Genomic DNA, 22994 nt, shown 5'->3' with positions numbered 1-22994 from the left:
AAATATTTTATATTTTTATAAAAATGCATAGTTAGTAATTGTTCAATATGCTACTCAGGCACTGGAAAATCCATACAATAAAATGTCGTCCGACCAGACGTTTCAAGATAGAGAACAAGGGTGAGGACATAATAAAAAAATGACAATACTGTCTCCTGAAGTCTTCCCATCACACAGGAATATCAAAAGGTAGTCTCACACACCTGATAATTTTAGAGTGTAACATTTATTAAATTTCATCATTTATGATCACTGTTATAACCAAATTAACACTGGCAGAAGCTCTGACAGTTAAAAACAGAACATATTGATTTTCCAACTATTTTACTTACATTTTTTTAAAATTCTCATGCAATGCTCATAATTAGGAAATACTGTACATTCATCCTCCCATTTAAGACACTCTCCAAAAACTATTCATAGACACATTAGCCACTGTCCCTTCCAACTATGTATTTATAGTACACTCTTTTGTAACGTGTAATTGTAGTCACATAATAATTATGACAGTAAGATAATTTCAGGAAAAGATTACAACAAGAGCAAAATTTGAAGAAACTGGAGCATATAAAAGTCACTTGAGAACACCACACACAGCTGAGTATTTTCTATTTTCCAGTTCCAAAGAACATGCTCAAAGTTTTCTTAGAATTATCAGGAGTATATGAAGAACTGCCTTTCATGTCGTACAGGCCGAAAGAAGATCAATGTCCCCGAGGAAAGAGCTCTGTTCATTATCTTTTAGGCCTGTCTATCTCATCTATAGCTGCTAGGAGCTTCTGTCTTGCTTTCTTATTGATATGAGATCCTAGGCAAACATTCACCAGGTTGGTCAACTGCTTCGTTGAATATTCCTGCCCAAAGAAAGAAAATCCAAATGTAACACCCAATGCACTAGAACTGATTAATACAACAGAGCAGGCAGACATCTGAGGCCGGCAGGGGCCGAGCCCTGTGGCCCAATGAGAGTGCTGGAAGGCACAGGAGAGCATGCAAGGCAAACTACTACTATGCTACACAGGAGGCGAGGAGGAGGGCAGAGCATCCTGGAGGCAGGCAGCAACACTCTGTCAATGACAAAGCAACATAATGTGCTGCTCATTGCGTTAAAGGGCACATACTTTGTACTTGTTTTTGTGGTAGTCTGATTTCAAGTTATCAAAATACATTTTCATTTCAAATTTTATAGTGTGTTATACATTTTACACTTTAGCTAAAATCTCCAAAAGAACAATGATTCTTTAAGACATGAAAACAAATTAGACTACAAGTCAGGAAGATGCCCTAGAAGACTTAAAGATTTACTTTATGTCTAAGTACTTTGCCGTTATAAATGTGTATGTACTCCTCATGTGCTTGCTGTCTGTAGAGTTCAGAAGAGGGTGCTGGATCCTTTGGATCTGAGTTACAGATGTTTGTGAGGTACCACGTATATGCTCAGAGTCAGGCCCGAAAGAGCAACACGTGCTTGTAACTGCAGAACCATCTCTCCAGCCCCAAATCATTCTTTTTAAACTCCTCATATTATAACTGTTGGGCAGTTAGTAAAATGAAGAAAATATCCTCACTGTCCAGATCTCTCCAGTTTATGTGTTTCAACAGTGCACTGCTAGGATGGGCATAGGCACTTTCTCAGAACTGCTTACATACTGTGTTTCTCCTGGATCAACAGGAGTTAAGATAAGGAAGGACAATTGTGTGCCTTCCCCTTGTAAGAGAAAAGAAAGTCTACATGCACTGAAGGTATTGTAAAGACAACATTATTTTAAAGCATGGGGCAGGGTTCAATCCAAACTCTTAGAAATGGTTTCAGGTATGCACCTGGCAAAGAATTCCTTAGCCTGCTCAGCATCAGTATCCATCATCAGTGGGCACTATACTTGCTCTGATGAGTTGTTCGAGACGCTTCCTGCTTTTTTGTCTGGAAAGAACTGGCAGGAAATTCCCTGGGAATTGCCATTGTACTACAAATACTAGCCAGCTAAAGCTTCTAAAATTCCAAGTTAAAAAGATCACATCTGCCCGGCGTGGTGGTGCACGCCTTTAATCCCGGCACTCAGGAGGCAAAGGCAGGAGGCAGATTTCTGAGTTCGAGTCCAGCCTGGTCTACAGAGTGAGTTCCAGGACAGCCAGGGCTATACAGAGAAAACCTGTCTCGAAAAACCAAAAACAAACAAACAACCCCCCCCCCCCCTAAAAGTTTACATCATTTTGCATCAAGTAATGGACACTGAAGAGAGCTGTGCTTTCTTTCCTGCTGCACCCTGTACATCCATCCTCACCACCCCCAAGCCCCCACCCCCACAACAGCACTTCAGTGCAGCTTACTCTAACTGAATGAACATTCAGCAGCCCATCTGCATACACGGCTAGCATTTTGGTTCTCAGATATAAGTGGGGATAAGGGCAGTGAAGTTTTTTTCAATTCTGGCTTAAGTCCTTAAAAATGGCATGCACATTCAACTTGACTCCAACAAACTAAACATTAAAAAAAAAAAACACACACACACACAATAAGGTCCATTTCCTCTTTTATGATATTAAAACTCAAAAGTATTAAAATTTGGTGATTTCTCCTCCCCCCACCAGTTGGTTCCTTCATTTTGATCTGTTTGAGATAGACTCTTCAGTAGCTCAAGCTGGCCCTAAACTTGAAGCCAAGGCTGCCCCTGAACTTAGACCACTCCTGCTTGACTGCAGGTGACTTTAATATTCTCCATGTTTTCCTCAAACTGTTTATCCAGACAAATAATCACGGGGTCACACAGACGATCAGAGCAGATGCTCCCTGCCAGAAATGGTTGTGTATGTGTTCAACTAAGCTGTAGAAATTAAAAATTCTACCTAAGTGAAGAAAGCCTATCAAGCTTGTATTAAAGGTAAAATCTAAGGCTTGGTAAAAGTGTAGCCATATGTATTAAGGATGTCCGAGTCATCCCTACAGGCCGCCATGGTGAAGATGTTACCACTGCGTGATTTAAGAGTACAACACTTAGATTCTACAGCTAATGAGTCATCTCAGCCTCACTCCACTCCACTTGTTTTGATATAAACTGTGTTTAGTCTCTTTCTATGATGCAGCACAGGGGAACTAAACTCATATTCTGATTCTAGGACACACTTGAAAAGGGCTCAAATGGACCTGACTAGACAAAGGACATCACCTAGATAGTGTGACTACAGGGAAAGTGTCCTAAGTGTGTTTACACCCCAGACAAGATCAGCACACCAACCCGTGTTCTTACCCTGTGCTCTTTGATCCAACGCTCCATGTCATTCTCAGTTAGGTAGTAGGCTTTGATATATGTTTCCACAAATTCTTTATCAGGAATAGGTCTAATGTCAGTTAGTTTTTCAAGTTTCATTAAAAACTGTTGGAAATCCAATTGCATCAAGGCACGCCCCTCATTACTGCACTTCTTGACATTGGCGTATCTAAGGATGGGGTAACACATGGTGAGACAGTTAGAAGCAGTGCAGGAGCCTGTGTCCCAGGAACAGGCTGTGCTCCCAAAACTGTTCAAACACTCCAAAGCCAAACTCATGTTAGAAAACACTTCAACATTGTAGCAACTCAATGGAAAAGGAACAAATGAAATATTTTTTCCATCAACACCGTACATATTTTCCCTAATAAAATAACTCATGGACATATTCTTATATACTGGGTTTTAAGGTAGATGCATGATAATAATCATACATATATTAATCTCACAGTTACAGTATTTGACTACTCTTGATTCAGTGATGTATTCGATGTTAGAAAGTGAGCTTTTCCTTAAAAAAAGACCAGAAAATCATAGCTAATATTTAGAAATCAGTGGATTTTGTGTATTTGTGTGTTTAAGAAAGTGATATATGTATAAACTTAACACATATTTGTCATTTTTTATTTAGACAAATGCATTTTTAATATTTCTACACTATGGCTGTTGACATGGCCATCTTACATATGACACTGTTCTTCTAATAGGTCATACCCATCACTTTCCTACTTTCTAAATATCTCTCTCTCCCTCCCCCTCCCTCTCTCTCAGAGACATGGTATTAAAGGTGTACACCAATTGCCCAACTTAAGGTATTCCTTTCATAAGAAAGAAAGAAAGAAAGAAAAGAAAGAAAGAAAGAAAGAAAGAAAGAAAGAAAGAAAGAAAGAAAGAAAGAAAGGAAGGAAGGAAGAAGGGAAGAAGGAGCAGTCAGATGAAAGATGATATGAAATTTAATGTGCATATGGTCTCTGAAAGAGCTGTTTGCCTCTTGGGCCCATTTTCTTCTTTGTGTCAGATGATATGTATGCCCAGAGTAGAGACGATGTCAAGTAAGAGGGAAAGCTCCCGCGGAAAGACTGAAGACACAGGCGGCCTGAAGTCTGAGCACCAGGCATACAGCAGCCTTCCCTGCTTCTGAACACTGTGGACCGGGACAAACTACACAGTCTCTAAGTCTGGACATCCTTACCCAAGACTTTCCACCGACAATTATAAGCTGAGGTAAGTCAGGATTTGCCAATAAAATCTGTGAAATCTTTGGTTCAGTAAATAATGTTCAATAAATGATAGGAATACTCACAGAACTTACTAGATACTAATTATCAGTTCTACTTTCAGATAATCTAATGGCTCTGTATTCCTCATTCATCTGCTCTCTTGGCTCAGTGTCAGTATCAATAGAATAACCCACAGGGAACAGGCACACTGACCTACGACTCCTTCTCACGCTTGAGACTGAGTATTTCTGCTACTGATCATCATCGCTCTCCATTAAGTCATATGACATTCATTTGCTACATTATAATTTAAGAAACAACTACTGCATTCATGAAACTTACCCTTCCACAATAGTTCTGTTAGCTAATCGTATACAATGCTCCCACAGTATATTTGATACAGGCAAAGGTATCCGAACTCTCTTAGAAACTTCATTTAACCGCTTGTTAAACTGCTCAAATTCCTAAGAGGGAGACAAGGCACAGGTATAATTTTAATGCCACAATATTTTCCCACAAACAATTAATTAAAAAAAAAAAAGAAACAAAAAACATCCAAAGATGTAGCTATTAACTAAATGAAGCAAGAAAGAAAAATGGGGTGGTGGGTATTTATACCATAGACAATTTGGACTTAGTGAAAAGATTTTAAAAATATAACCAGGTCTAGCAAAATGGCTCAGTAGGTTAAGGCCCTTTTGTGTAAGACCCATTCACAAAGAGACCCATGTAGATCTCTCTTCTTCACAATAAACATTTTAAGAAAAAGCATAATACATGTTACAAGAGAATTTATCTAAGGAGAAATAAATATAAATAAATATAATATTTAATATAATTTTAATATAATATTATATATAAATATAATAGATTGACTAAACCATATAAATCATGCCTAAATGTTTTCTATGATTATCTACCGTGGACTAAAAAATCTATTGGCTTGAAGAAACAGTTTTTGTTTTTTTAAAAAATATTCTTCTCTCATATATTATATCCCGACTGCAGTTTCCTCTCTCCTCCCCCCAATCTCTTCCCTGAACTTCCTGTCTCTCCCAGAACGACTCCCAACCCCTGCCTCCCCTCAGACAAGAGCAGGCATTTCAGGGGACATCAACCAGACAAAGCCTAAGAAGCTACAGTGAGACCAGGACCAACCATCTCGACAAGACTGGGCATGGCAACCCAGCAGGAGAAAGAGTCCTATCCTACAAGTAGGCAAAGATGGCGGGACAGCCCTCACTTCCACTGCTAGGAGTCTCACAAGAACAACTGCTACTCAGCTATAGCATGTATGTTACAAAGGACTTAGGTCAGACCCTATAGGCTCGCTGCTCTCTCTGAGCTCCCAGGACTCAGTTAATTCTGTCGGCTATGTTCTCATGGTTCCTCCGATTCTAAAGTCTATTTTAATAAGCTTTCAACTCATAGCTAACTATTCATAGCTTGTATTTCTGATAAATAAAAAACCTGGCATATAATTTTCTTTCCTAATCATTATATAACATTTAAAAAATGATTTGAAAGTCACCTCACAGTCACAAAATTTTAATACAAAGGAAAACAACCATAAAATATTTTCTATGAGCTCTTAACTTTCATAAGATTATATTAGGGACCATGGGTGACTTTGTCACAGCAGTGAAGAGTTCATTTTGAGTGGATGGTCTCATTGGGCTACTATGACAAATGCGCAAACAAAAGGAGCTCCTTTTGAGAACACATTTAAGAAGGGTTAAGGTGGAATCTTTCTCGAGTTTTCTGGATAGAAAGTGACATGCTGTTGAGCATGGCGGGACCAACATGCGCTCACAGGTCCTAATGGAACACAGAACGACAGGTGAGCTCAGCCCAGGTGTCGCCATCGCCACAGTGTCAGCATCAGCGGCAGTACCCATTGCTCTGTAGCTACATCACAGGTCACAGTTTTTCTTGCCGATTGATTTTTAACAGTTCATTGCTTTTAATTATTTTTTGGAAGAATGTGCCTCCAATTCACTAAGCTTACCTTTTGAGATCAAAGTTAAATAAGTAATTGCTCTCCATCAGTTGTTCCATTTCACAGACCTCACAGAGCAGCGGCATTAGCTACGGGATATAGTCATGCATTTGCTACAGTAAACCACTTTGGATTTCAAGTCATAGTTTGGTAATTTTCATTAATATTTACGTTAGAAAGCTCTAGGCTTCATCCACAAACTGACTATTTATTGCTAAGTTCGGCATGCATGAGCACTGCTCGTTAGATAAAGCAGTGCATTTTACTCAGGATTAGTTGAGAGCAACAGCACGGTTTGCTTTCACCCAGTTTCAGGAGAGTAACAGAAAGAACAGAAGATATCAGATGATTGACTTTGAGGCTTAAAGAAGGCCTTGGGCCAATAAAAGAGGACAGATTGAGATTTATAACCTGAGTGAGACTGGCTTTTCTTTAGAATAATCAGTTTTCCAGGAATGAAGATATTGACACAAGCAGTGCCTTTGAGAGCCCTGCCCCGAGTGAGCCCAGAATTCTTTTCCTTTATCCCAGTGTCTGATGGTCGGCATGGGCTGTGGTCCTCACGGTTTGTTACCTCAAGCTCATCCTTTACACTCCCAAGCCCAGGGTGGCAGTGTTGGAAGTAACTAGGTCATGAGGACAGAGTCCCCAGCCTGGGGACGGCCACTTTTATAAAAGAGGCTCAGGTCAGCTGCCTGCCCCTTTTCATTGCATGAGCATGCTCCAGAAAGAGGAGACTGGTGGGAGACCAGCATGGACTTCACAGAAAATCTGTCTAAGCCTTGACAGTGGACTTTCTAGGTGTCTGAGCTCTGACAAACAAAACAGAACAAAACCAACCAAACAAAAAATACCAACCTTGTGTATTGCCTCAATAAGATGAGGAAACGTCATAAAAATTAGAACACATTGTTTATTTATAAACTGCCCTTGATTTTTCCATTCTAAATTTAAAGCAGCAATTGAAATCTCAGAAGACAAGTATCTCTCAGTTCCAGGACAGCAAAAAAGAAAATATCGAAGACTTGTACTTCTCACTTGCCCTTTAGATCTCCAAGCCTAGACACTGCTAAGCACAGCCTTTGAGTCTTGAGCCAGTTGACAGCCCCACAGAAGAGCACCATACATAAGTTGTGGTCAAACACAGCAGTCGAACCTTACTTAACCTATGTTCTAATCCACAGCTTCACTGGTGCTCAGGTACCCTAGCCTACTAAGAAGATTACAAATGAGATAAAACGAGGACTTTACAGATCGGTTTCTCTGTGTCGACGGAAATGGAAGAGCCCTGCGGAATTTGCTTTCCTTTCTCGGATACTCCTCTATCAGCGATTTCATGCGGCGACTTCCTAACTTTCAGAATTAGACTCCTGTGAGCAGAACGAACAAGTGCCATCCGCCTCTCACCTACATCATTCCCTCTCTCTGTGCCGGGTGTGCTTTTTTCACAGCATTATGGATCAATAGATACTAAACACCTCTGGCTCTGTGCACTCCTACTTCTACACCAACATGGCTGTTCCTCAAAGTCACATATGTTCCTTAATTAGCAACTATCTAGGCAGATTTCTATCAGGCCTGGTATAATCAGGTGGTCATAAATATTAACTGACAAACAAATGAAAAGAGGTGAACTGCAACTGCCTTTAGGGAACATACAAACGCAGGCATCGCATACAAACAGCTGATCCAGAAAACCTTGCACAAGTCATGGGATTATAGAAAACACAACCTGGACTCAGGAGTATGACCCTGTCAAAGGAATGTACACTGAGCTACAGCAGTGACTGGTTAAACAGAAATGCCTTGTGTTTATAGGTGTAACTACTGCGTTCTATCAGGAAGGTAGCCATGGCATACAATAACGAAACTAATTCAATGTTACAAACTAGGGAGCAAAATTAAAAAAAATAAAATACAAATCTGCAAGTATCACTGATCAAAACAAGCACAAAATGTAAAGGTCACATTCAACCTGATGCCCCCATTCCAGGAATGAGTAGCAAGCAACTAGAATCTCATATTTTAGAGCCACATCCCTTAATAAAAATGATCATTAGCAAAAATTCTCAGAGTACTTGCCTTCAGCAATGCATCTACATAGATGTTGTGCTGTGACATGATCTCTTTGACATCCCACTTCACATTCATCATGAGGAGAAGCATCTGTTCATAATCAATAGCTTTACCAGCCACAATCCAGTAAATGGGTTTGCGCAGTTCACTGGCAGTTGAGACTGTCTGAAATGTTCCACAAAAACAAAAAACAATTATTTCTAAAAGTGCTACACCTAAAAAGAATAATTTACCCTTTTCTAGTTTGTAAAATATATAATATACAATTGGAGACTTCAATTAAGAAAATATTTTTAACAGGAGACAATGGCCCTGTTTCCACTTCCCCCATCTTTCCTCCTGGTACTCTCAGCTTAGAATTCCATTCTCACAGCTTTCAACTGCCCCACCCCACACACCCCTGGGTACCATTTAACATTCTTTACCCACCTCCAGAGATTCCTTTCCAAGCACACACCCCTCTCCAACACGCCCAGACCTTCCTGGTGCCCTTAGAATACAGCCTAGTTCCAGGCTAAGAGCCTGGATGTATAAGGCTCCTTTGCCTGTCACTCCAGATACCCTCCTCTTCCCTGCTCTGACAATCATGTGTCCCCCCAGTTTGCTCCCTACCCAGCTGTTCACTAAGTTGTTTAATCTAACATAGGAAGTCATGAGCAAACAGAAGAGCATTTTGTCCAGCTCTCCTGGAACCTGCCTGAACTCTATTGATAAACTAACAAACAGCTTGAGGGATGGCAGCAGCTCTACCGTGCTGACAGCTGAGATGACAGACAGGAGCATCTGACCTGGGAGTAAAACTGCTGCAGGAAGGGCTTTTTGACTGCAGGCATCACAGCATCCAAATGTGGCTGAAGGAACTCAAACTGCTCAGCCAAGAACACTCTAAAGAGAATGAATAACCATGGTGTAAACTTACTGCAGGATTTGGAACCTGTTCTCATTCCTGTGTAATGAATCTGTTAAGAACAAAACCAACTGAAAATTGTTTTCACTTTAGTAACTTTATACTATGAACTAGACAAGTTTCCCTATCACTATACAGCAGCAGACGTTCATTTAGAAGTTAAAGGAAAAGTCATTTTCCAGGACATAATCAGGATCTAAGGAGTGGAATAATGTACCCCTTCATATGTAACATATGAGCCCAGGAAACATTTAAAAAGAAAAACCTAAAAAATATAGCTTGTCTTTTTAAAAAAAGAGATTTTTTTTTTTTTTTTTTTTTTTTTTTGAGAATGTTTTGCCTGCATGTGCATGCCTGGTGACCACCAAGGCCAAAAACGGCACGGGGTCCTCTGGGACTAGGGTTATAGGTTATAGGTGATTGTGAGGCACCATGTCAATCCTAGGAATTGAACCTGGGTCCTCTACAAAATCAACACAGGCTCTCAACTGCGGAGCCAATTCTACAGTCCACTGCTTGTCTTTTAGAGAATTTCTTTTAATTCCACTCAACTTATTCAAATCACTGAAACTCAAGAGATTCAAAGGGATACTTGTCATAAGTAACAAACATTCCTAAAATAAGCAAACTCTCTCGGGAGAGTCAGACACACATAGTCTGGGTAAGTGCAGACCCACGGCCACTGAATACTGCTTTTCTTGGATGTCGGTTATGCACAAGAGAATATTACCTTATACTGGGCTGCACCTTATGGAACAAGTTACATGACTGAATTGAATTAACTTGGGGTTTAGAAAGACCAGAAGACATTCTTGCTGATGCTCAAAATGAATTATTCTATGTAACAATAACAGTGGACTACAATTACCATGGATTCTACCAGGAAGCAGAAATATATTACTCAGTTTACTTAACAAGGATCATCTTGTTAACTATCTAAACTATCAAAACTAAACATATTCCCTTACTTTGATTTATATAATTAAAGCCAACCATAAGAAGCCAGGGGTGGTGCACACTGTAACCCCAGCAGTGGTCAGGCAGACAAGTGGATCACTGGGGCTCACTATTCACCCAATTTATCATACTTGGCAATCTCTAGGCCAATGAGAGATCCTGTCTCAAAAACCAGCTCAACAGCATCAGAGGAATGATATCCAAGGTAGTTCTCTGGCTCATATATACAAAGACATACGCCTGCACAAACGTGAGCTCTCCCAAACATATGAACACACATACACATACGCACAGACACATGGAACCATGCAACTAAAAAAATCAATTAGTAATCCTTGCTAACATATATTTTGCATCAACATCTATGTGGTGCTTAGGAGGAGAAGGAGTATTATATAGCAAAAAGTGTAATTACACAATGCTTACTTTTCATAATTTTCCTTAAATATTTATGGCAAAGCAACTGTTTTCAACAACTTACAAGGATTCTGTGGCTACCACTCTCTCTGCCAACCCATACAATGTATCCCCAGATGTCAAAATCACTAGCTGATTGAGGTGTGGGCTGGGTACCTTCTCCTTTCTTTCCTCGGCTGCTGTGAGAGTGGCAGTTGGATCAGCTGAGCCCTCCTGGAAAGACAGCATACACACACCTGAAACAGCAAGTCTAACAGTAAAGAGGTCAGACTGACCGCGGTGCTACATAATACAATGAACCCTCAGGCACAGGCACAGTTCTCACACACTTAGCTTCAGCCCTTCTTTCTTGCTTTTATGCTTTGCAACTATTGGAATTTTCCTTTTTATGCTAAATTAAGATAATTCTGTATGTTACCTAATAGAACATGCTACCATATGTACACAACATAAAGTTACTCAACACAGGAAATCTTCAGTAACTGGCAACTGTTCATAGAGCAATGTCTCCCAAAAACTGGAAGGCGAAGGTCTGATCTTTGAGAATTACTGATGAAATAGCGATATATGGCTCAATTAATTATTTCACAACCAAAACTGTAACCCAAGTAATCTGGTATACTCTCAAGAAGGCAGGACTAGAACGCAGTTATAAACTTAAAGAAAAATAACAGCTCTGTAAGAGAACAAAGACGGTCTGTGTGAATCTAGGTGAGAGATGGCCATGGATCCACTGCAGTCCTTGGCACTGGCCAGGAGACACTGAATCATATAAACAACGATGTAGCCAACATGAACATAACACTTAAAGCTGGGACATGTTTAGAAAAAAGTGCTCAAAATAGGAAACAAGAAAGGAAGGCATGTTACTTTTGAACATACAGCTGTAAATTTGACAAATTCACCACTCTAGGACACAAATTAATTCAGTTATCACCATAAGAGTTAGACAAAGCCAGGCGTGGTGGCGCACGCCTTTAATCCCAGCACTTGGGAGGCAGAGACAGGTGGATTTCTGAGTTCGAAGCCAGCCTTGTCTACAAAGTGAGTTCCAGGACAGCCAGGGCTACACAGAGAAACTCTGTCTGGAAAAACCATAAAAAAAAAAAAAGAGAGAGACAAATGTCATGGGCATTTCATTGGCAAGAAGATGAGTAACGGCATGTTTATCACGATTTACTTGGTGTATGATCTCTTATATGCCTGTGGCAAAACCTGAAGTATAAATCCATGCCTTAAAGGTCAAGTTCAAAACTCTGGTTTAACAATTCTAGTCTAGTAACCTGTAGAAATAATGGAGAAATGCCAGAATGATTTTAATGATGAAGCTCTACCCAGCACTCTTGAAGCATTCTGTCAGAAAAAGAGAAGAACTTCAGCTGAGTTCTAAGCTCAACACAGAATAAGATCTGATGGTCAGAGTCATCCCCAGGCAAAGAGAATGCATAACGAAACATGGAAAATGGTTAAAGTGGCAAAAGCTGATAGATTCTTTAAAAACAAAGGCAGGCAGGTCAAAGGGAAGGAAGGAAAGAAATGCTGGGTCCAAAACGGAGCCATTATCTGAGACAAAGATAAAGGATTAATAAACATCAAACCCTAAGAGGTCAGATTAAATCAGAATACAAGGACTCTTGCACACTATGGACATTTCTGGAGATGTCTATATGCCAATAAAGGCAGTGGGACAGCTGTGCTGTCAACTCTCCATACCCACAGGTCTGTGTCTGTGTTTTGCCAACCAGAATTCAAAATTACTTGAGGTGTAGGGCACACATCTGTACTGAATATGTCATTACTTCTAAAGGACATAGCATATTACCATTTATAAAACACTGACGTTGTGTTAGGTATGCATGTACTGTATAGATGACGTGCAAGACACAGCTATGTGTAGTTTATATACAAATGTAATGCTACTATTTTTACACAAGGGAGGTGAATGCAGGTGCTAAATGTGATCCTGGAACCAATGGCCTGCAAATGCTGCAGGCCATAGATGTGCAGTACCAGATGAACCCAAAGAGATGGGTGCAACTTATTTTTTCTGCCGTAGCAGTGCCATCTGAGACAGCAACATTCAGTCACACCATCAGTGCTCACAGGTCTCCCCTGTAGCCATCACAGCATTCATCAGGACCCAGCAGGGTATCACATACTCTACAGAAAGCATTTGTCTAACTGCCTCTCCACTAAACAGAACACACACTTTAGAGCAAAAGATAATGATTGCTACTTTTATTCACTGCCAAAAGTTTTGTACACTAAGAAGTCACAGAATATTATATAACAATTATTTCAGTTTTTCTGTCTTTTCCATTTTCTCTTACTATTTCATCCTTTATTTCTGAGAGTCTCGCTGTTTATAGCCCATGTGGTCCTTGAGCTCTCAATCCTTCTCAATCACTCTCTCCAAGGACTGGGATCAGAGGCATGTATCACCATACCCAGTCATTACTTCTTAAAAGATGTATCATCATTGCATTGTTGTATAATCTTAAACCATGCATTTTATCATCTGACACACCAGTCAAAACCTAGGAGTTCCTGCTACAAAAAAAAAAAAAAAAGCAACCCCCGAAACAAAACAAACAAACAACACCCCCCCCCACATGCAAACTTTGCTCTTGAATTTCAAAGTGATTATAAAGTGATGTAAGACACTTTCTGAACACAGATCTTCAGTGGCCAATTGCAGATACATGGAGGCTATTAGCAATAGGTTCTTACTTCCTGTATGAACGTGATGTAACTAAAGGGCTCAGACACGTCATATGTGTGTATTTATATGCAGTTGGTTTGTGACTATTTGTTTCACATAACTCAAGTAAATTAATTACAACTGGTTACTTACCAGGTCAATAAGGCTTTCTTGAATTCTGTTTAGAGTTGTTTTTAGTCTGCTACTACTAAGGCCAAGTCCTGTTGATTCCAACTGAAAAGAAAGCAAACATTACACAGCTCTTCAGATGCTGTTGCAGAAGAGCTGAAGTAGTAATGAGCTTAATAGTTCAGATGCTTAGTGTCCGCAGGCCTCCGAACTGCATTTAAAATACCAACACAACAACATCATTCATCATCATCATATCATTATATCAGCAGCAGCAGCACCATCACCAACATCATCACCATCCACAAACCAGTCACATCTTAGTCCAAAAGGAAACAACAAACTATTCATGAGTCCTTGAAGGTCAGGGCAACATCTAAAAAAGGAGTTTGTCAATTATCAGGGCAGAGTTCATCAGAATTTCTTTCCTGCAAGTTACATCTTTAGTTACAAAAGTTAAGATTCCTAAAGATGGTTCACTTTGGTGTACATTATCTGCTATGCTTACATATTTAAGCAGAAAATGAAGTGTTACTATGTTTTTCCATACATGAATTAAAGAAAGCGTATTGGCACTTGACATAAAATCTCTTGGGCACACTGAACATTTCTTAGCACTCAATTCTATTCATTAGAAAACAAAGTCAAAGTATTTACAAAAGCCAACATACAGCACATAAATGAGAAAGCTTGAGTGTTAAAACATGAAAAGTTAGTCAGCCCCTTGTATAGTAATTCAATAGATGAAATCAATTTGACAGGGAAATGACAGTAAATATATATAGTACTTGGAAAAAAGTTAAATTACCTGCTGTGAACCAAGAAACTTAAAATGATATTAGTAGTAAATTTTAAAATAAAGCCTCACTAACACTGAGTGTGTGATTGAACTGACACACGAACAATCATGGACCCATATTTATTCTTGCTTTCTTCCTACCCAAGGCACAAATAGAAAGGCTCAAACTAAACTGACACACGGGAAAGCATGAGCTAACTGATTTCTCTAGACTTTGCACTTCATTAACTCACCTCTCCCCTTATGTAATTTATAGGAAGCTAAATCAATCAACTCTAAGTGTGTGACGTTCAGTAGTTTTTCTGATCTTTCAGCCAACCCCACTTAACTAAGATGCAAAGTTCCTTCCACTTGAAGCTGCCCCTGCACCTCAGGCACTTAACACTCCCACCCTTAGCCTCTCTCACCTCCCTGCACCACGGCAGTTTGTGTTTTCCTAGAATTTCACATAAACAGAATCAATTCAATTCTATTCTTGTTGACTCTTTAAAAGCATAGCATGCCTTTAGGATCTGTCTGTGGTAGACACTGAGCATTTTGTGTTGCTTAGTTCTATATACAGTGTGGACATGACACAATCTCCAACTAAACATCTGAGTGACACTTGAGTCTCTGCATTCTACCACCATGAGCCTTCTAGTCTTTATCTGACTACTACATTTATTTTTATTTTCTTGGGTAAATATCTAAAGGTGAAATTTCTGAGTCACATAATACATATAATTATAATTTTATGTTACCACCATGACACTAGCTATGCCGTTTTCTTTTCTTTGAATTCTGGTTGTTTCATGCAGTAAGAGTGTATTTCTGCACACCACCCCCAACCCCATCAGTATGGTTAGCATCCTGAAAAGTTCCAAACATTATAAGAACAAGCTTTTGGTTTCATGGAATTCTGTCCTCTTGCTTGATACCAGTTTTTCCTTACTATTTACCTCTTTCGTTTTTGGGGTGTGTGTGTGTGAATTTGTACTTTTTATTTACTCTCCTCCTTCTTTTCATTTTGCTGTTGACACTGAAGGGTAGACACTTCCCCCAAAGCCCAATCAAGGTGCAGCACAACATGTAATACGTGTGCTTTCACCACCACTCACAAGCTTTTCTGATTCTCTTGTAATTTCTTCTTTGAACCAAGAAGACCATTTAATTTCCAAATACCTGGAATTTTCCTAGCTATCTTATTGTTACTAATTTCCAACACAATTAGATTGTTGTGTCACTAGATTATACTTGTGTAGTACTGAAGTCTTTAAAAACTTTTGGGATGCGCTTTGAGGTCCAGGTATGAAGAACCAAGTTTTCATCTGGTATATTACCCTTTAGTCGGGACACTTCTCTGAGGAAATGCTCTTAACTGCTAAGCCATTGCCCTAGCCACCAGTTTCTAAATTCTTACTGATGCTAAGTACACACTTGGAAGTAACAAATTCTGGGGCAACAATCTGTTTATACTTTGTTTCTGGCTGTACTGGTATTCTTTCCATAAAACATTCCAGAATTTGAGACCTGTGTATTAACAGGTTATGATCTTAAAATACTTGTGATCAGAACAAAGATACAAATATTACTAGAAACTATGTAAGTATTAGAGTTTACACATTTGCAAAAGGAAAATACTACTTTGAAAAGCTATTCCTATGAATGAAGGTCTACCCTCACACAGAGACCTTGTACAAATGCAGACAGGCTGTGGAAATCTTGCCAGCACAAAATGAGCCACTAATGCTGGTGCAGAAAGAGATAAGCTTAGTAAAACCTTGAAACACAAAAGGAAGTATAGTAAACAATTCTGAGGAAGGCAGATGGTTCAGTTAACAAAATTAATGACTTAATAAACATTTGTCATTATCTGCTAAGGTGGCAAGGCAATATTTTAAAAGTTCTCAATTATTATGCTTTAATTACACTTAGGTCCAGGCTTACATAAAGAAACCTGCACATTTTTCATTGCCAAAAAAGATAAAGGATAGAGAAAGCAATTTCACTTTTTCTGTCAAAGATCTGAACAATATGTAGTATGTTCATCATGTCAAAGCTAAAATTAATATATTAACAACACACTCAGCCAGAAGTCTGATGACAATTTCATGTCTGATGGATGATTCTCTAGTGTTATCCACTTATGCAGAATAAAACATTTACATTTGAGGAAACAAATACATTTTAAAAGAGATTTTTTTTTCCTCTAAAGTTTACTTACTGAATCATTCCTACCAAAAAAGGTATATATGGCATACAAGTAATAGTCAAAGAGCTGAGACATGAAATGGATCACATCGAAGGCGATTGGCTTAAGGATGTTCATCATCTGCATGTACTTTCCTGAAAGGAAAAGAAAACCCAAAGATAAGCTAGAAAACATTAAATTGTGTTACTCTATAATTATTAAAGGCAATAAGAATATTCCAGTCAGATATTTAAGTCGTGAAATGTGGCACTGCGCATTACATGGCCTGCATCTGTAGTACCTGGCAGGAACCAGAACAGGCCCAGCACTTTGCACTGCTCTACAAGGCAGCACACTGAATGCTCCTGCCACATTGCCCTACTTTTACCTGGCATTGCCTGCCTGTCAAATTCTTATCAGACTCCTTTACTGTTCTGCAGACAACACTGTACAAACACACAATCCATGTTCTGAGCGGTTCTTCTTAAAATAATCTGTTCAAAAATATTTAACTTCAATAAAGTTATATACTACTCACTTGCCAAAAAAGGACATTTTTAGAAGATCATATACACATAGCAAAAGTGAGAAAACTGAGTAAATTGAGCAAATAAACCCTGCACAATGAAAGTTGATGCCCATGTCCATTAGCCTTAGCCTTATGAATTCATGTGTCAAAGGCCCAGGACACTTATCACATATAAGAACATACATATAAGCTCAATACCCTCAAAGTACCAATGACATATAATTCTTACTTCTTCCCCTGATAAAATCCAATATCTTCTTCTCTTTTAAACATTTTCATAATTAATAGAAAATACCATTTACCAATTTATCTGATGGATAGATATGAGGAATGAGTAAAATTTTAAATATCAAGTAAACAATTCCGAGTACCTTGCTATGTTTCTTTTCTAACAAGAGCTACACACATAAAATAATCAAAATAGAGCTTTAAAATAAATGTGATAAAACCATCATCTTTGATGGAAACTATGGGGGAAGATGAAAGGTTCACAGCCATCAGTGACTACTCTAGAATCAAGATAGCATAGAAGGTGAGACACAGACTGAGAAGAGATTCCCATGAGACAAACTACTTAAGTCTATGTCCTCACCCACAGTCACAGCAGCAAGCACCAGCTGTCAGGCTTAACCACCTAATAAAAGCCACATTCTTAGGATTTCTCTCTTGTAAGCCAACAACAAAAACAAAACAAAGCAAAACACTAAATATGGGAAAGTAAGTTAATAACAACAGTTGACATTTTCTATTCCTGAGACATCTAGTTAAACGAGCAAAAATGCTATAGGAACCAGGGATTCTGCTTAAGTTCAAGAAACCCCTGAAAATCAGACCCTTAAATGACTTGACAAGGAAGAAAGAAAAAAGGAAGGAAGGAAGAGAAGGAAGGAGGGAGAAAGAAACAAAGACAGAAACAAAACAGAGGAAAGAAAGAAAGAAGATAAAGAGAACGAGAAAGAGAAAGAAAGAGAGAGAGAAAGAAAACAGATAGACACATACACAGAAAGAAGACAAAAAGAGAGCAAAGAAAAGGTTAACTATGACCATACATTGCATGGTTTTAAATATTCAACAAGAAAGTAAAATCAAGGATTAAAATGACTGGTAAGGTTTTTAAAAAAGACTGTTTAAATCCACATGAGAAAACTATTTCTCACCAACAAATTTCTTTTTTGATAAAGAAATGACCCTGATATAGCTGTTTCCTGTGAGGCTATGCCAGTGCCTGGCAAATACAGAAGTGGATGCTGACAGTCATCTATTGGATGGAACACAGGGTCCCCAGTGAAGGAACTAAAGAAAATACACAAGGAGCTAAAGGGGTCTGAAGCCCTATAGGAGGAACAACAATATGAACTAACCAGTGCCTCTCAGAGCTTGTGTCTCTAGTTGCATATGTAGCAGAGGATGGCCTAGTTGGCCATCAATGGTAGGAGAGGCCCTTGGTCTTTCGAAGATTCTATGCCCCAGTATAGGGGAATGCCAGGGCCAGGAAGTGGGAATGGGTGGGTTGAGGATCAAGGGGAGGTGGGAGGATATAGGGGATTTTCAGGGAGGAAACTAGGAAAGGGAATAGCATTTGAAATGTAAATGAAAAAAATCGAATAAAACACAAACAAATAACAAAAAAGAGTTCCTAAAAGAAAAAAAAAAAAAGCAATGCTCAGGCATGGGGCATAACCTTCTTGGCTCAATTTCAACACTGTGGTGCATACAAGGACCAGAAGCCAAGAGACATGCCCACTGCTGTTTTAACCTCAAACTTCAGTGCTGGTTAACAGTCCCCTCCTGCCCTCCCCTTCACACCATCTGACAGGGATTTCACACTGTGATTCTAGCCACTCCAGATCCATCAAAGTGCCTGACAGCACACTATCACTTTCTAGTTTAACGTTGGAGGCCAAAGGGATAAAAAAAAATACCCAAGGACTGATGTCTTATAAGCCCATCCAGAAATTCTCAGTGGACCTTAAAGAAAACCTCTGAGAAGCTTCGGGGGTCTCCTGGTTCTCTGCCTACGTCTTATAATGGTAAGCCAGTGCATTAACACATGCCTATTTCCTATTCCTAGTGTGATGAACCATGTCCTCTGCTCAAAGGGCTCCAACTTCAGTTCTCCACAGTCCTCTCTTGCCTTTATCTTCCTCATATCTCTAGCCAGACACCAGCCAATAACACCCTTTCATCCCTATACCTGCTCATTAGACAAATGGGAATACTAAGCTACTCTCAGGGTCACCTAGATAGCCCCTCTGGACAGGTATCCCCAGTGTCATATCTGGCAATCCCATTGAGCTTGAAAAAGTAAGATAGCAGCCTAAATGCCAGTTAGGGAGTCTTCAGAGGGGAGACAGATGAGAACAGGAGCAAGCACTGGACAGGGCAGCAGTTCCATGATGTTTTTGGTTCTCTGGCTAAGAGAGCCAGAAGACAGCTCTGTTTTCTCATCTCTCTCTAAATGAATACCCTGCTTGAGGCTCTATGTCACAGTAGGAATGGAAATTGTAACCCAGACTCTGTCTGGTAGACAGTTTTGGAAATGGATCTCCAGATTTTCATTAGAAATCGGTTATGTCTATTCCTCAGCCTCAGTTTATCTCCTAAGTGATTTTTCAGTGTTACCTCTTCATAAGGGAGAATATGTGATAGGCTTGATCACAGCTATTATGGAGGCCTAATTAAACTATTTCTCTAGCCTGAAAAGAGACTCAACATTTCAAGCCTCCCTAAACATAAATCCAAGTACGTAGCCACGGGACCCACTCAAAAAGGCAGGTTCACCATGGCCAGTGCTAAGAAGCTGGGGGAGAGTTAGTCTTGAATGAGGGATACACTCCTCCCTCCCAGGCTTCCTGCACAAGCCATAGCACAGCCCAACACGGGGCTTTAGGACTCTGCCTACCTTTCTGAACCCTGACTCTGAGAGAGGTAACTTTTCTTTTCCCTTTCTTCTGTTTTCCTTTTGGGTCTGGCCAGATCCTGTGTGTGTGAGTTCTTTGGTATTTTGGACTTTTTATTTTTACCCTTTCTGTAATAATGTGCCTTTCCACTCCGTGTAGCTCCCACCTCCCAGATGCATCAAATAAGAGTTTCAATTATTTAAGAAGGATAGACAGAAATTATAAAGAATTCATAAGACATCAAATAGTTACAGATGATACACAGCTTAGAAATCTCAGCTATTGGTATCATTTTAAGAAAGTTATAATTATGATGAACGGCTTGGGAAGGAACATGCTAAAGGAACTGCATAAAAGAAAGCAAGCGGAAATCTAAAGATATGGAGAAGCTTCTCGGGAACCTTGTTAAAGCAATCTTCACACCTCCAGCCCTGGGAAGAGGACATATCCAGAAGGACAAAAAAGCCAAATATCAGCATGGCCAGGACCTACAAACAGGAGACATGAAGCACTCTGCTTTGGCTAACTCCTCTATCCACAGCTCCTGTGTAGGTGAGGAAATGCACAGGGATTGGACGCACTTAGAGTGGAGCGAATGCCTGGAAACCACTGGAAAAGGGCTTCCCTAAGAGTTACAATTGTAAACATTAAGCTTTTACAGATGCTGGAGATCTACAAAAGGAAAACGTACTTGGCTGAGGGCTACACATAGATGCTGACACCTGTCTTGATTCTTATTTGTAGGAGCTTAAGTATCAAAGGGCACAAGCAAGAATAAAATCTGAACTACATCAATACATGTGTGCACATGCATATGTGTATGTACATGTATGTGTACATCTGCATATGTGAATGAAGCATATGCAAAGGTAAAATTGCCCAAAAACAAAGCAGAAAAGCTCAAAAGAAGAGTAAAACATTAAAATATAACTTTATTAATAGAAGAGTAGTAATAGGTATAAACGAGTTAATAAACAGAAGTATAGTTTAAACATATGAAAAGATGCTTGAACTCAAGCATATTGAATCCATTATCTGAATGATATGTCATTTAGCCTATTAGACATTCAGGCACGTCAGTATGTGATACACAGCACTGGAGACACTGAGAAGAGTCTCCCAGATTGTTGGCAGAGGGGCAAACTATCAAGCCTCTGCAGTTAAATCAAGAATGAGCGTCAAAAAAAAAAAAAAAAAAAAAGAAAAGAAAATCAAGCGTACATTCTCTAGTCCAGACAGAGTAAGCACTTATAAAATTGCATTTTCACGAGCAAAAAAAAAAATGATTTCTTCCAAGATACCTGCTGTGCCCTTCGTTGTCATGTCATGTCAAATGAGACGACAGATGTTCAAAGTCAGAAGCTGAGAAGTCGGTAAGCTGAGCCACACATATGTGCACATCAGGAGCACGAAGGAGAGCGACAGTGGAACCCACTGCGATGGACCACACCTAGGGCATTTCAGTGACAGAGGAACCCACTGCAATGGACCACACCTAGTCCATTTTCAGCGGAACCTCATGTTACATGAACAATGGGGAAAAGGCATGCTACAAAACACTAGGCACAGTATGAGCTAGTCTTGAAACCAAAGCAAAAACAATCAAGAGAGGAGGTACACACTAAACATTCTTGGAAATGCACACTAGCACTTAAAACAAACCCCCCCCCCCCAAACCAGGAGAAAGTGGGTGCTTTCTCTAAGGAAGGGGACCTGGACTGCAAAGTATTTAAGCTTGAAGGCATCTTAATTTTAAACCACTTTTACACATTATCTTTCAAGTGAAAATCTTCAGTAGTCAAATGGATGAGCAAAGATGCTGGTGACAAAGAATGTCAGTGCAGGGCTGGATCACAGTCCATTGTTCTCACCCCACACTACCCACACCACAGCCACAGTCTGCCTCAATGTCTCTCAGACCAATGGATTCTGCCTTCATGCTAACTGCAGAGGTGTTACTGTGTATTCTGTTGTTAGTATAGATTCTGCCAACATATCTCCTGCCCTTCAAATCTGTCCACCATGTAAGTAAAAGCTGCCTCAAGGAGCAGACCCATGAGTGCCAAAGCTATGTCCAGTGAGACAGACATGATTCATCCCTAAAAGCTTCTCACAAGAACACATGCCTTTCTGCTCACAGGGCTTGTACTGCCATTTCTCCTCTGCATCAGTGGGCATTGTACCTAGCCTATGATACAGGGAGCCTCACTAACTTTTCTTCTCTTATTTATACACGGAGAAGTACTGCCTTTGCCAGCTTGGAGTCTTCGAGCATTCAGCAGTTAAAGACAATCCCTACCTTCTGCCCCTGGCCTCGAGTGGCTCTCTTCAAATCCTATTTTAAGTATATGCACAAACTAAGATGGGGTGGGGGCAATGGAATTCTTTAATAGACACAGAAGAATACCTATCTTTTTCAATTTCCTACACCAACCAAGAAGGTTAGGACTGTGTTTGCTGCTTGGATTTAACAGGAAACATATTAGCCTGTTATATTTTATGAATGAATTATATGTATTTATGTTATATGCATATTTTATATGTGTGTATATATAGTATTATATATACTGTAGTATACTACATATAAACACACACATAGCCTCCCCTGTTTTCTTTTACTGTAATAAATCCTTTAGAATAAAATACAGTATGACTCCTCTAGCTACTTTAACTAGGTATGACTAAAAACAACCACTTATATTTGACTGCCAGCTGCAGTGTTCTCATTACCTGTGTCCCCATCCCCAGAGTATTATGTACCTACACTATGACAACAGCACCACCCACTTTTCTGCCACTGACAGGCCAAAAGCTGTCTCTAGTTTAACCTTCAGTAAAACCAGACAAACTATCTTAAGTAGTATATTCAAAGGTGTTAAGAAAGATAACAAGGTTCCTACAAAGTTTAGGTCATCAATCACTGA

At 39.5% G+C, this 22994-nt stretch overlaps 1 protein-coding gene across 1 annotated transcript in view; it reads right to left on the bottom strand.

The window, feature by feature from the left end:
• Nucleotides 1-207: 207 nt before the first annotated feature.
• Vps50 (VPS50 subunit of EARP/GARPII complex) overlaps nt 208-22994 on the bottom strand; it is a 101068-nt gene continuing 78281 nt past the window's right edge. The window contains exons 21-28 of the mRNA XM_021164267.1: nt 16675-16796; nt 13697-13777; nt 10907-11055; nt 9350-9446; nt 8568-8726; nt 4829-4950; nt 3246-3435; nt 208-854 (exon numbers count right to left, since the gene is read on the bottom strand). Coding sequence (XP_021019926.1) covers nt 735-854; nt 3246-3435; nt 4829-4950; nt 8568-8726; nt 9350-9446; nt 10907-11055; nt 13697-13777; nt 16675-16796 — 1040 coding nt within the window. The 3' untranslated portion in view covers nt 208-734. The remainder of the gene's footprint in view (nt 855-3245; nt 3436-4828; nt 4951-8567; nt 8727-9349; nt 9447-10906; nt 11056-13696; nt 13778-16674; nt 16797-22994) is intronic.

The sequence above is a fragment of the Mus caroli genome, chromosome 6 (genome assembly GCF_900094665.2).
Source record: "Mus caroli chromosome 6, CAROLI_EIJ_v1.1, whole genome shotgun sequence".
Taxonomy (NCBI): Eukaryota; Metazoa; Chordata; class Mammalia; order Rodentia; family Muridae; genus Mus; species Mus caroli.
This window is presented reverse-complemented; position numbering and strand designations above follow the sequence as displayed.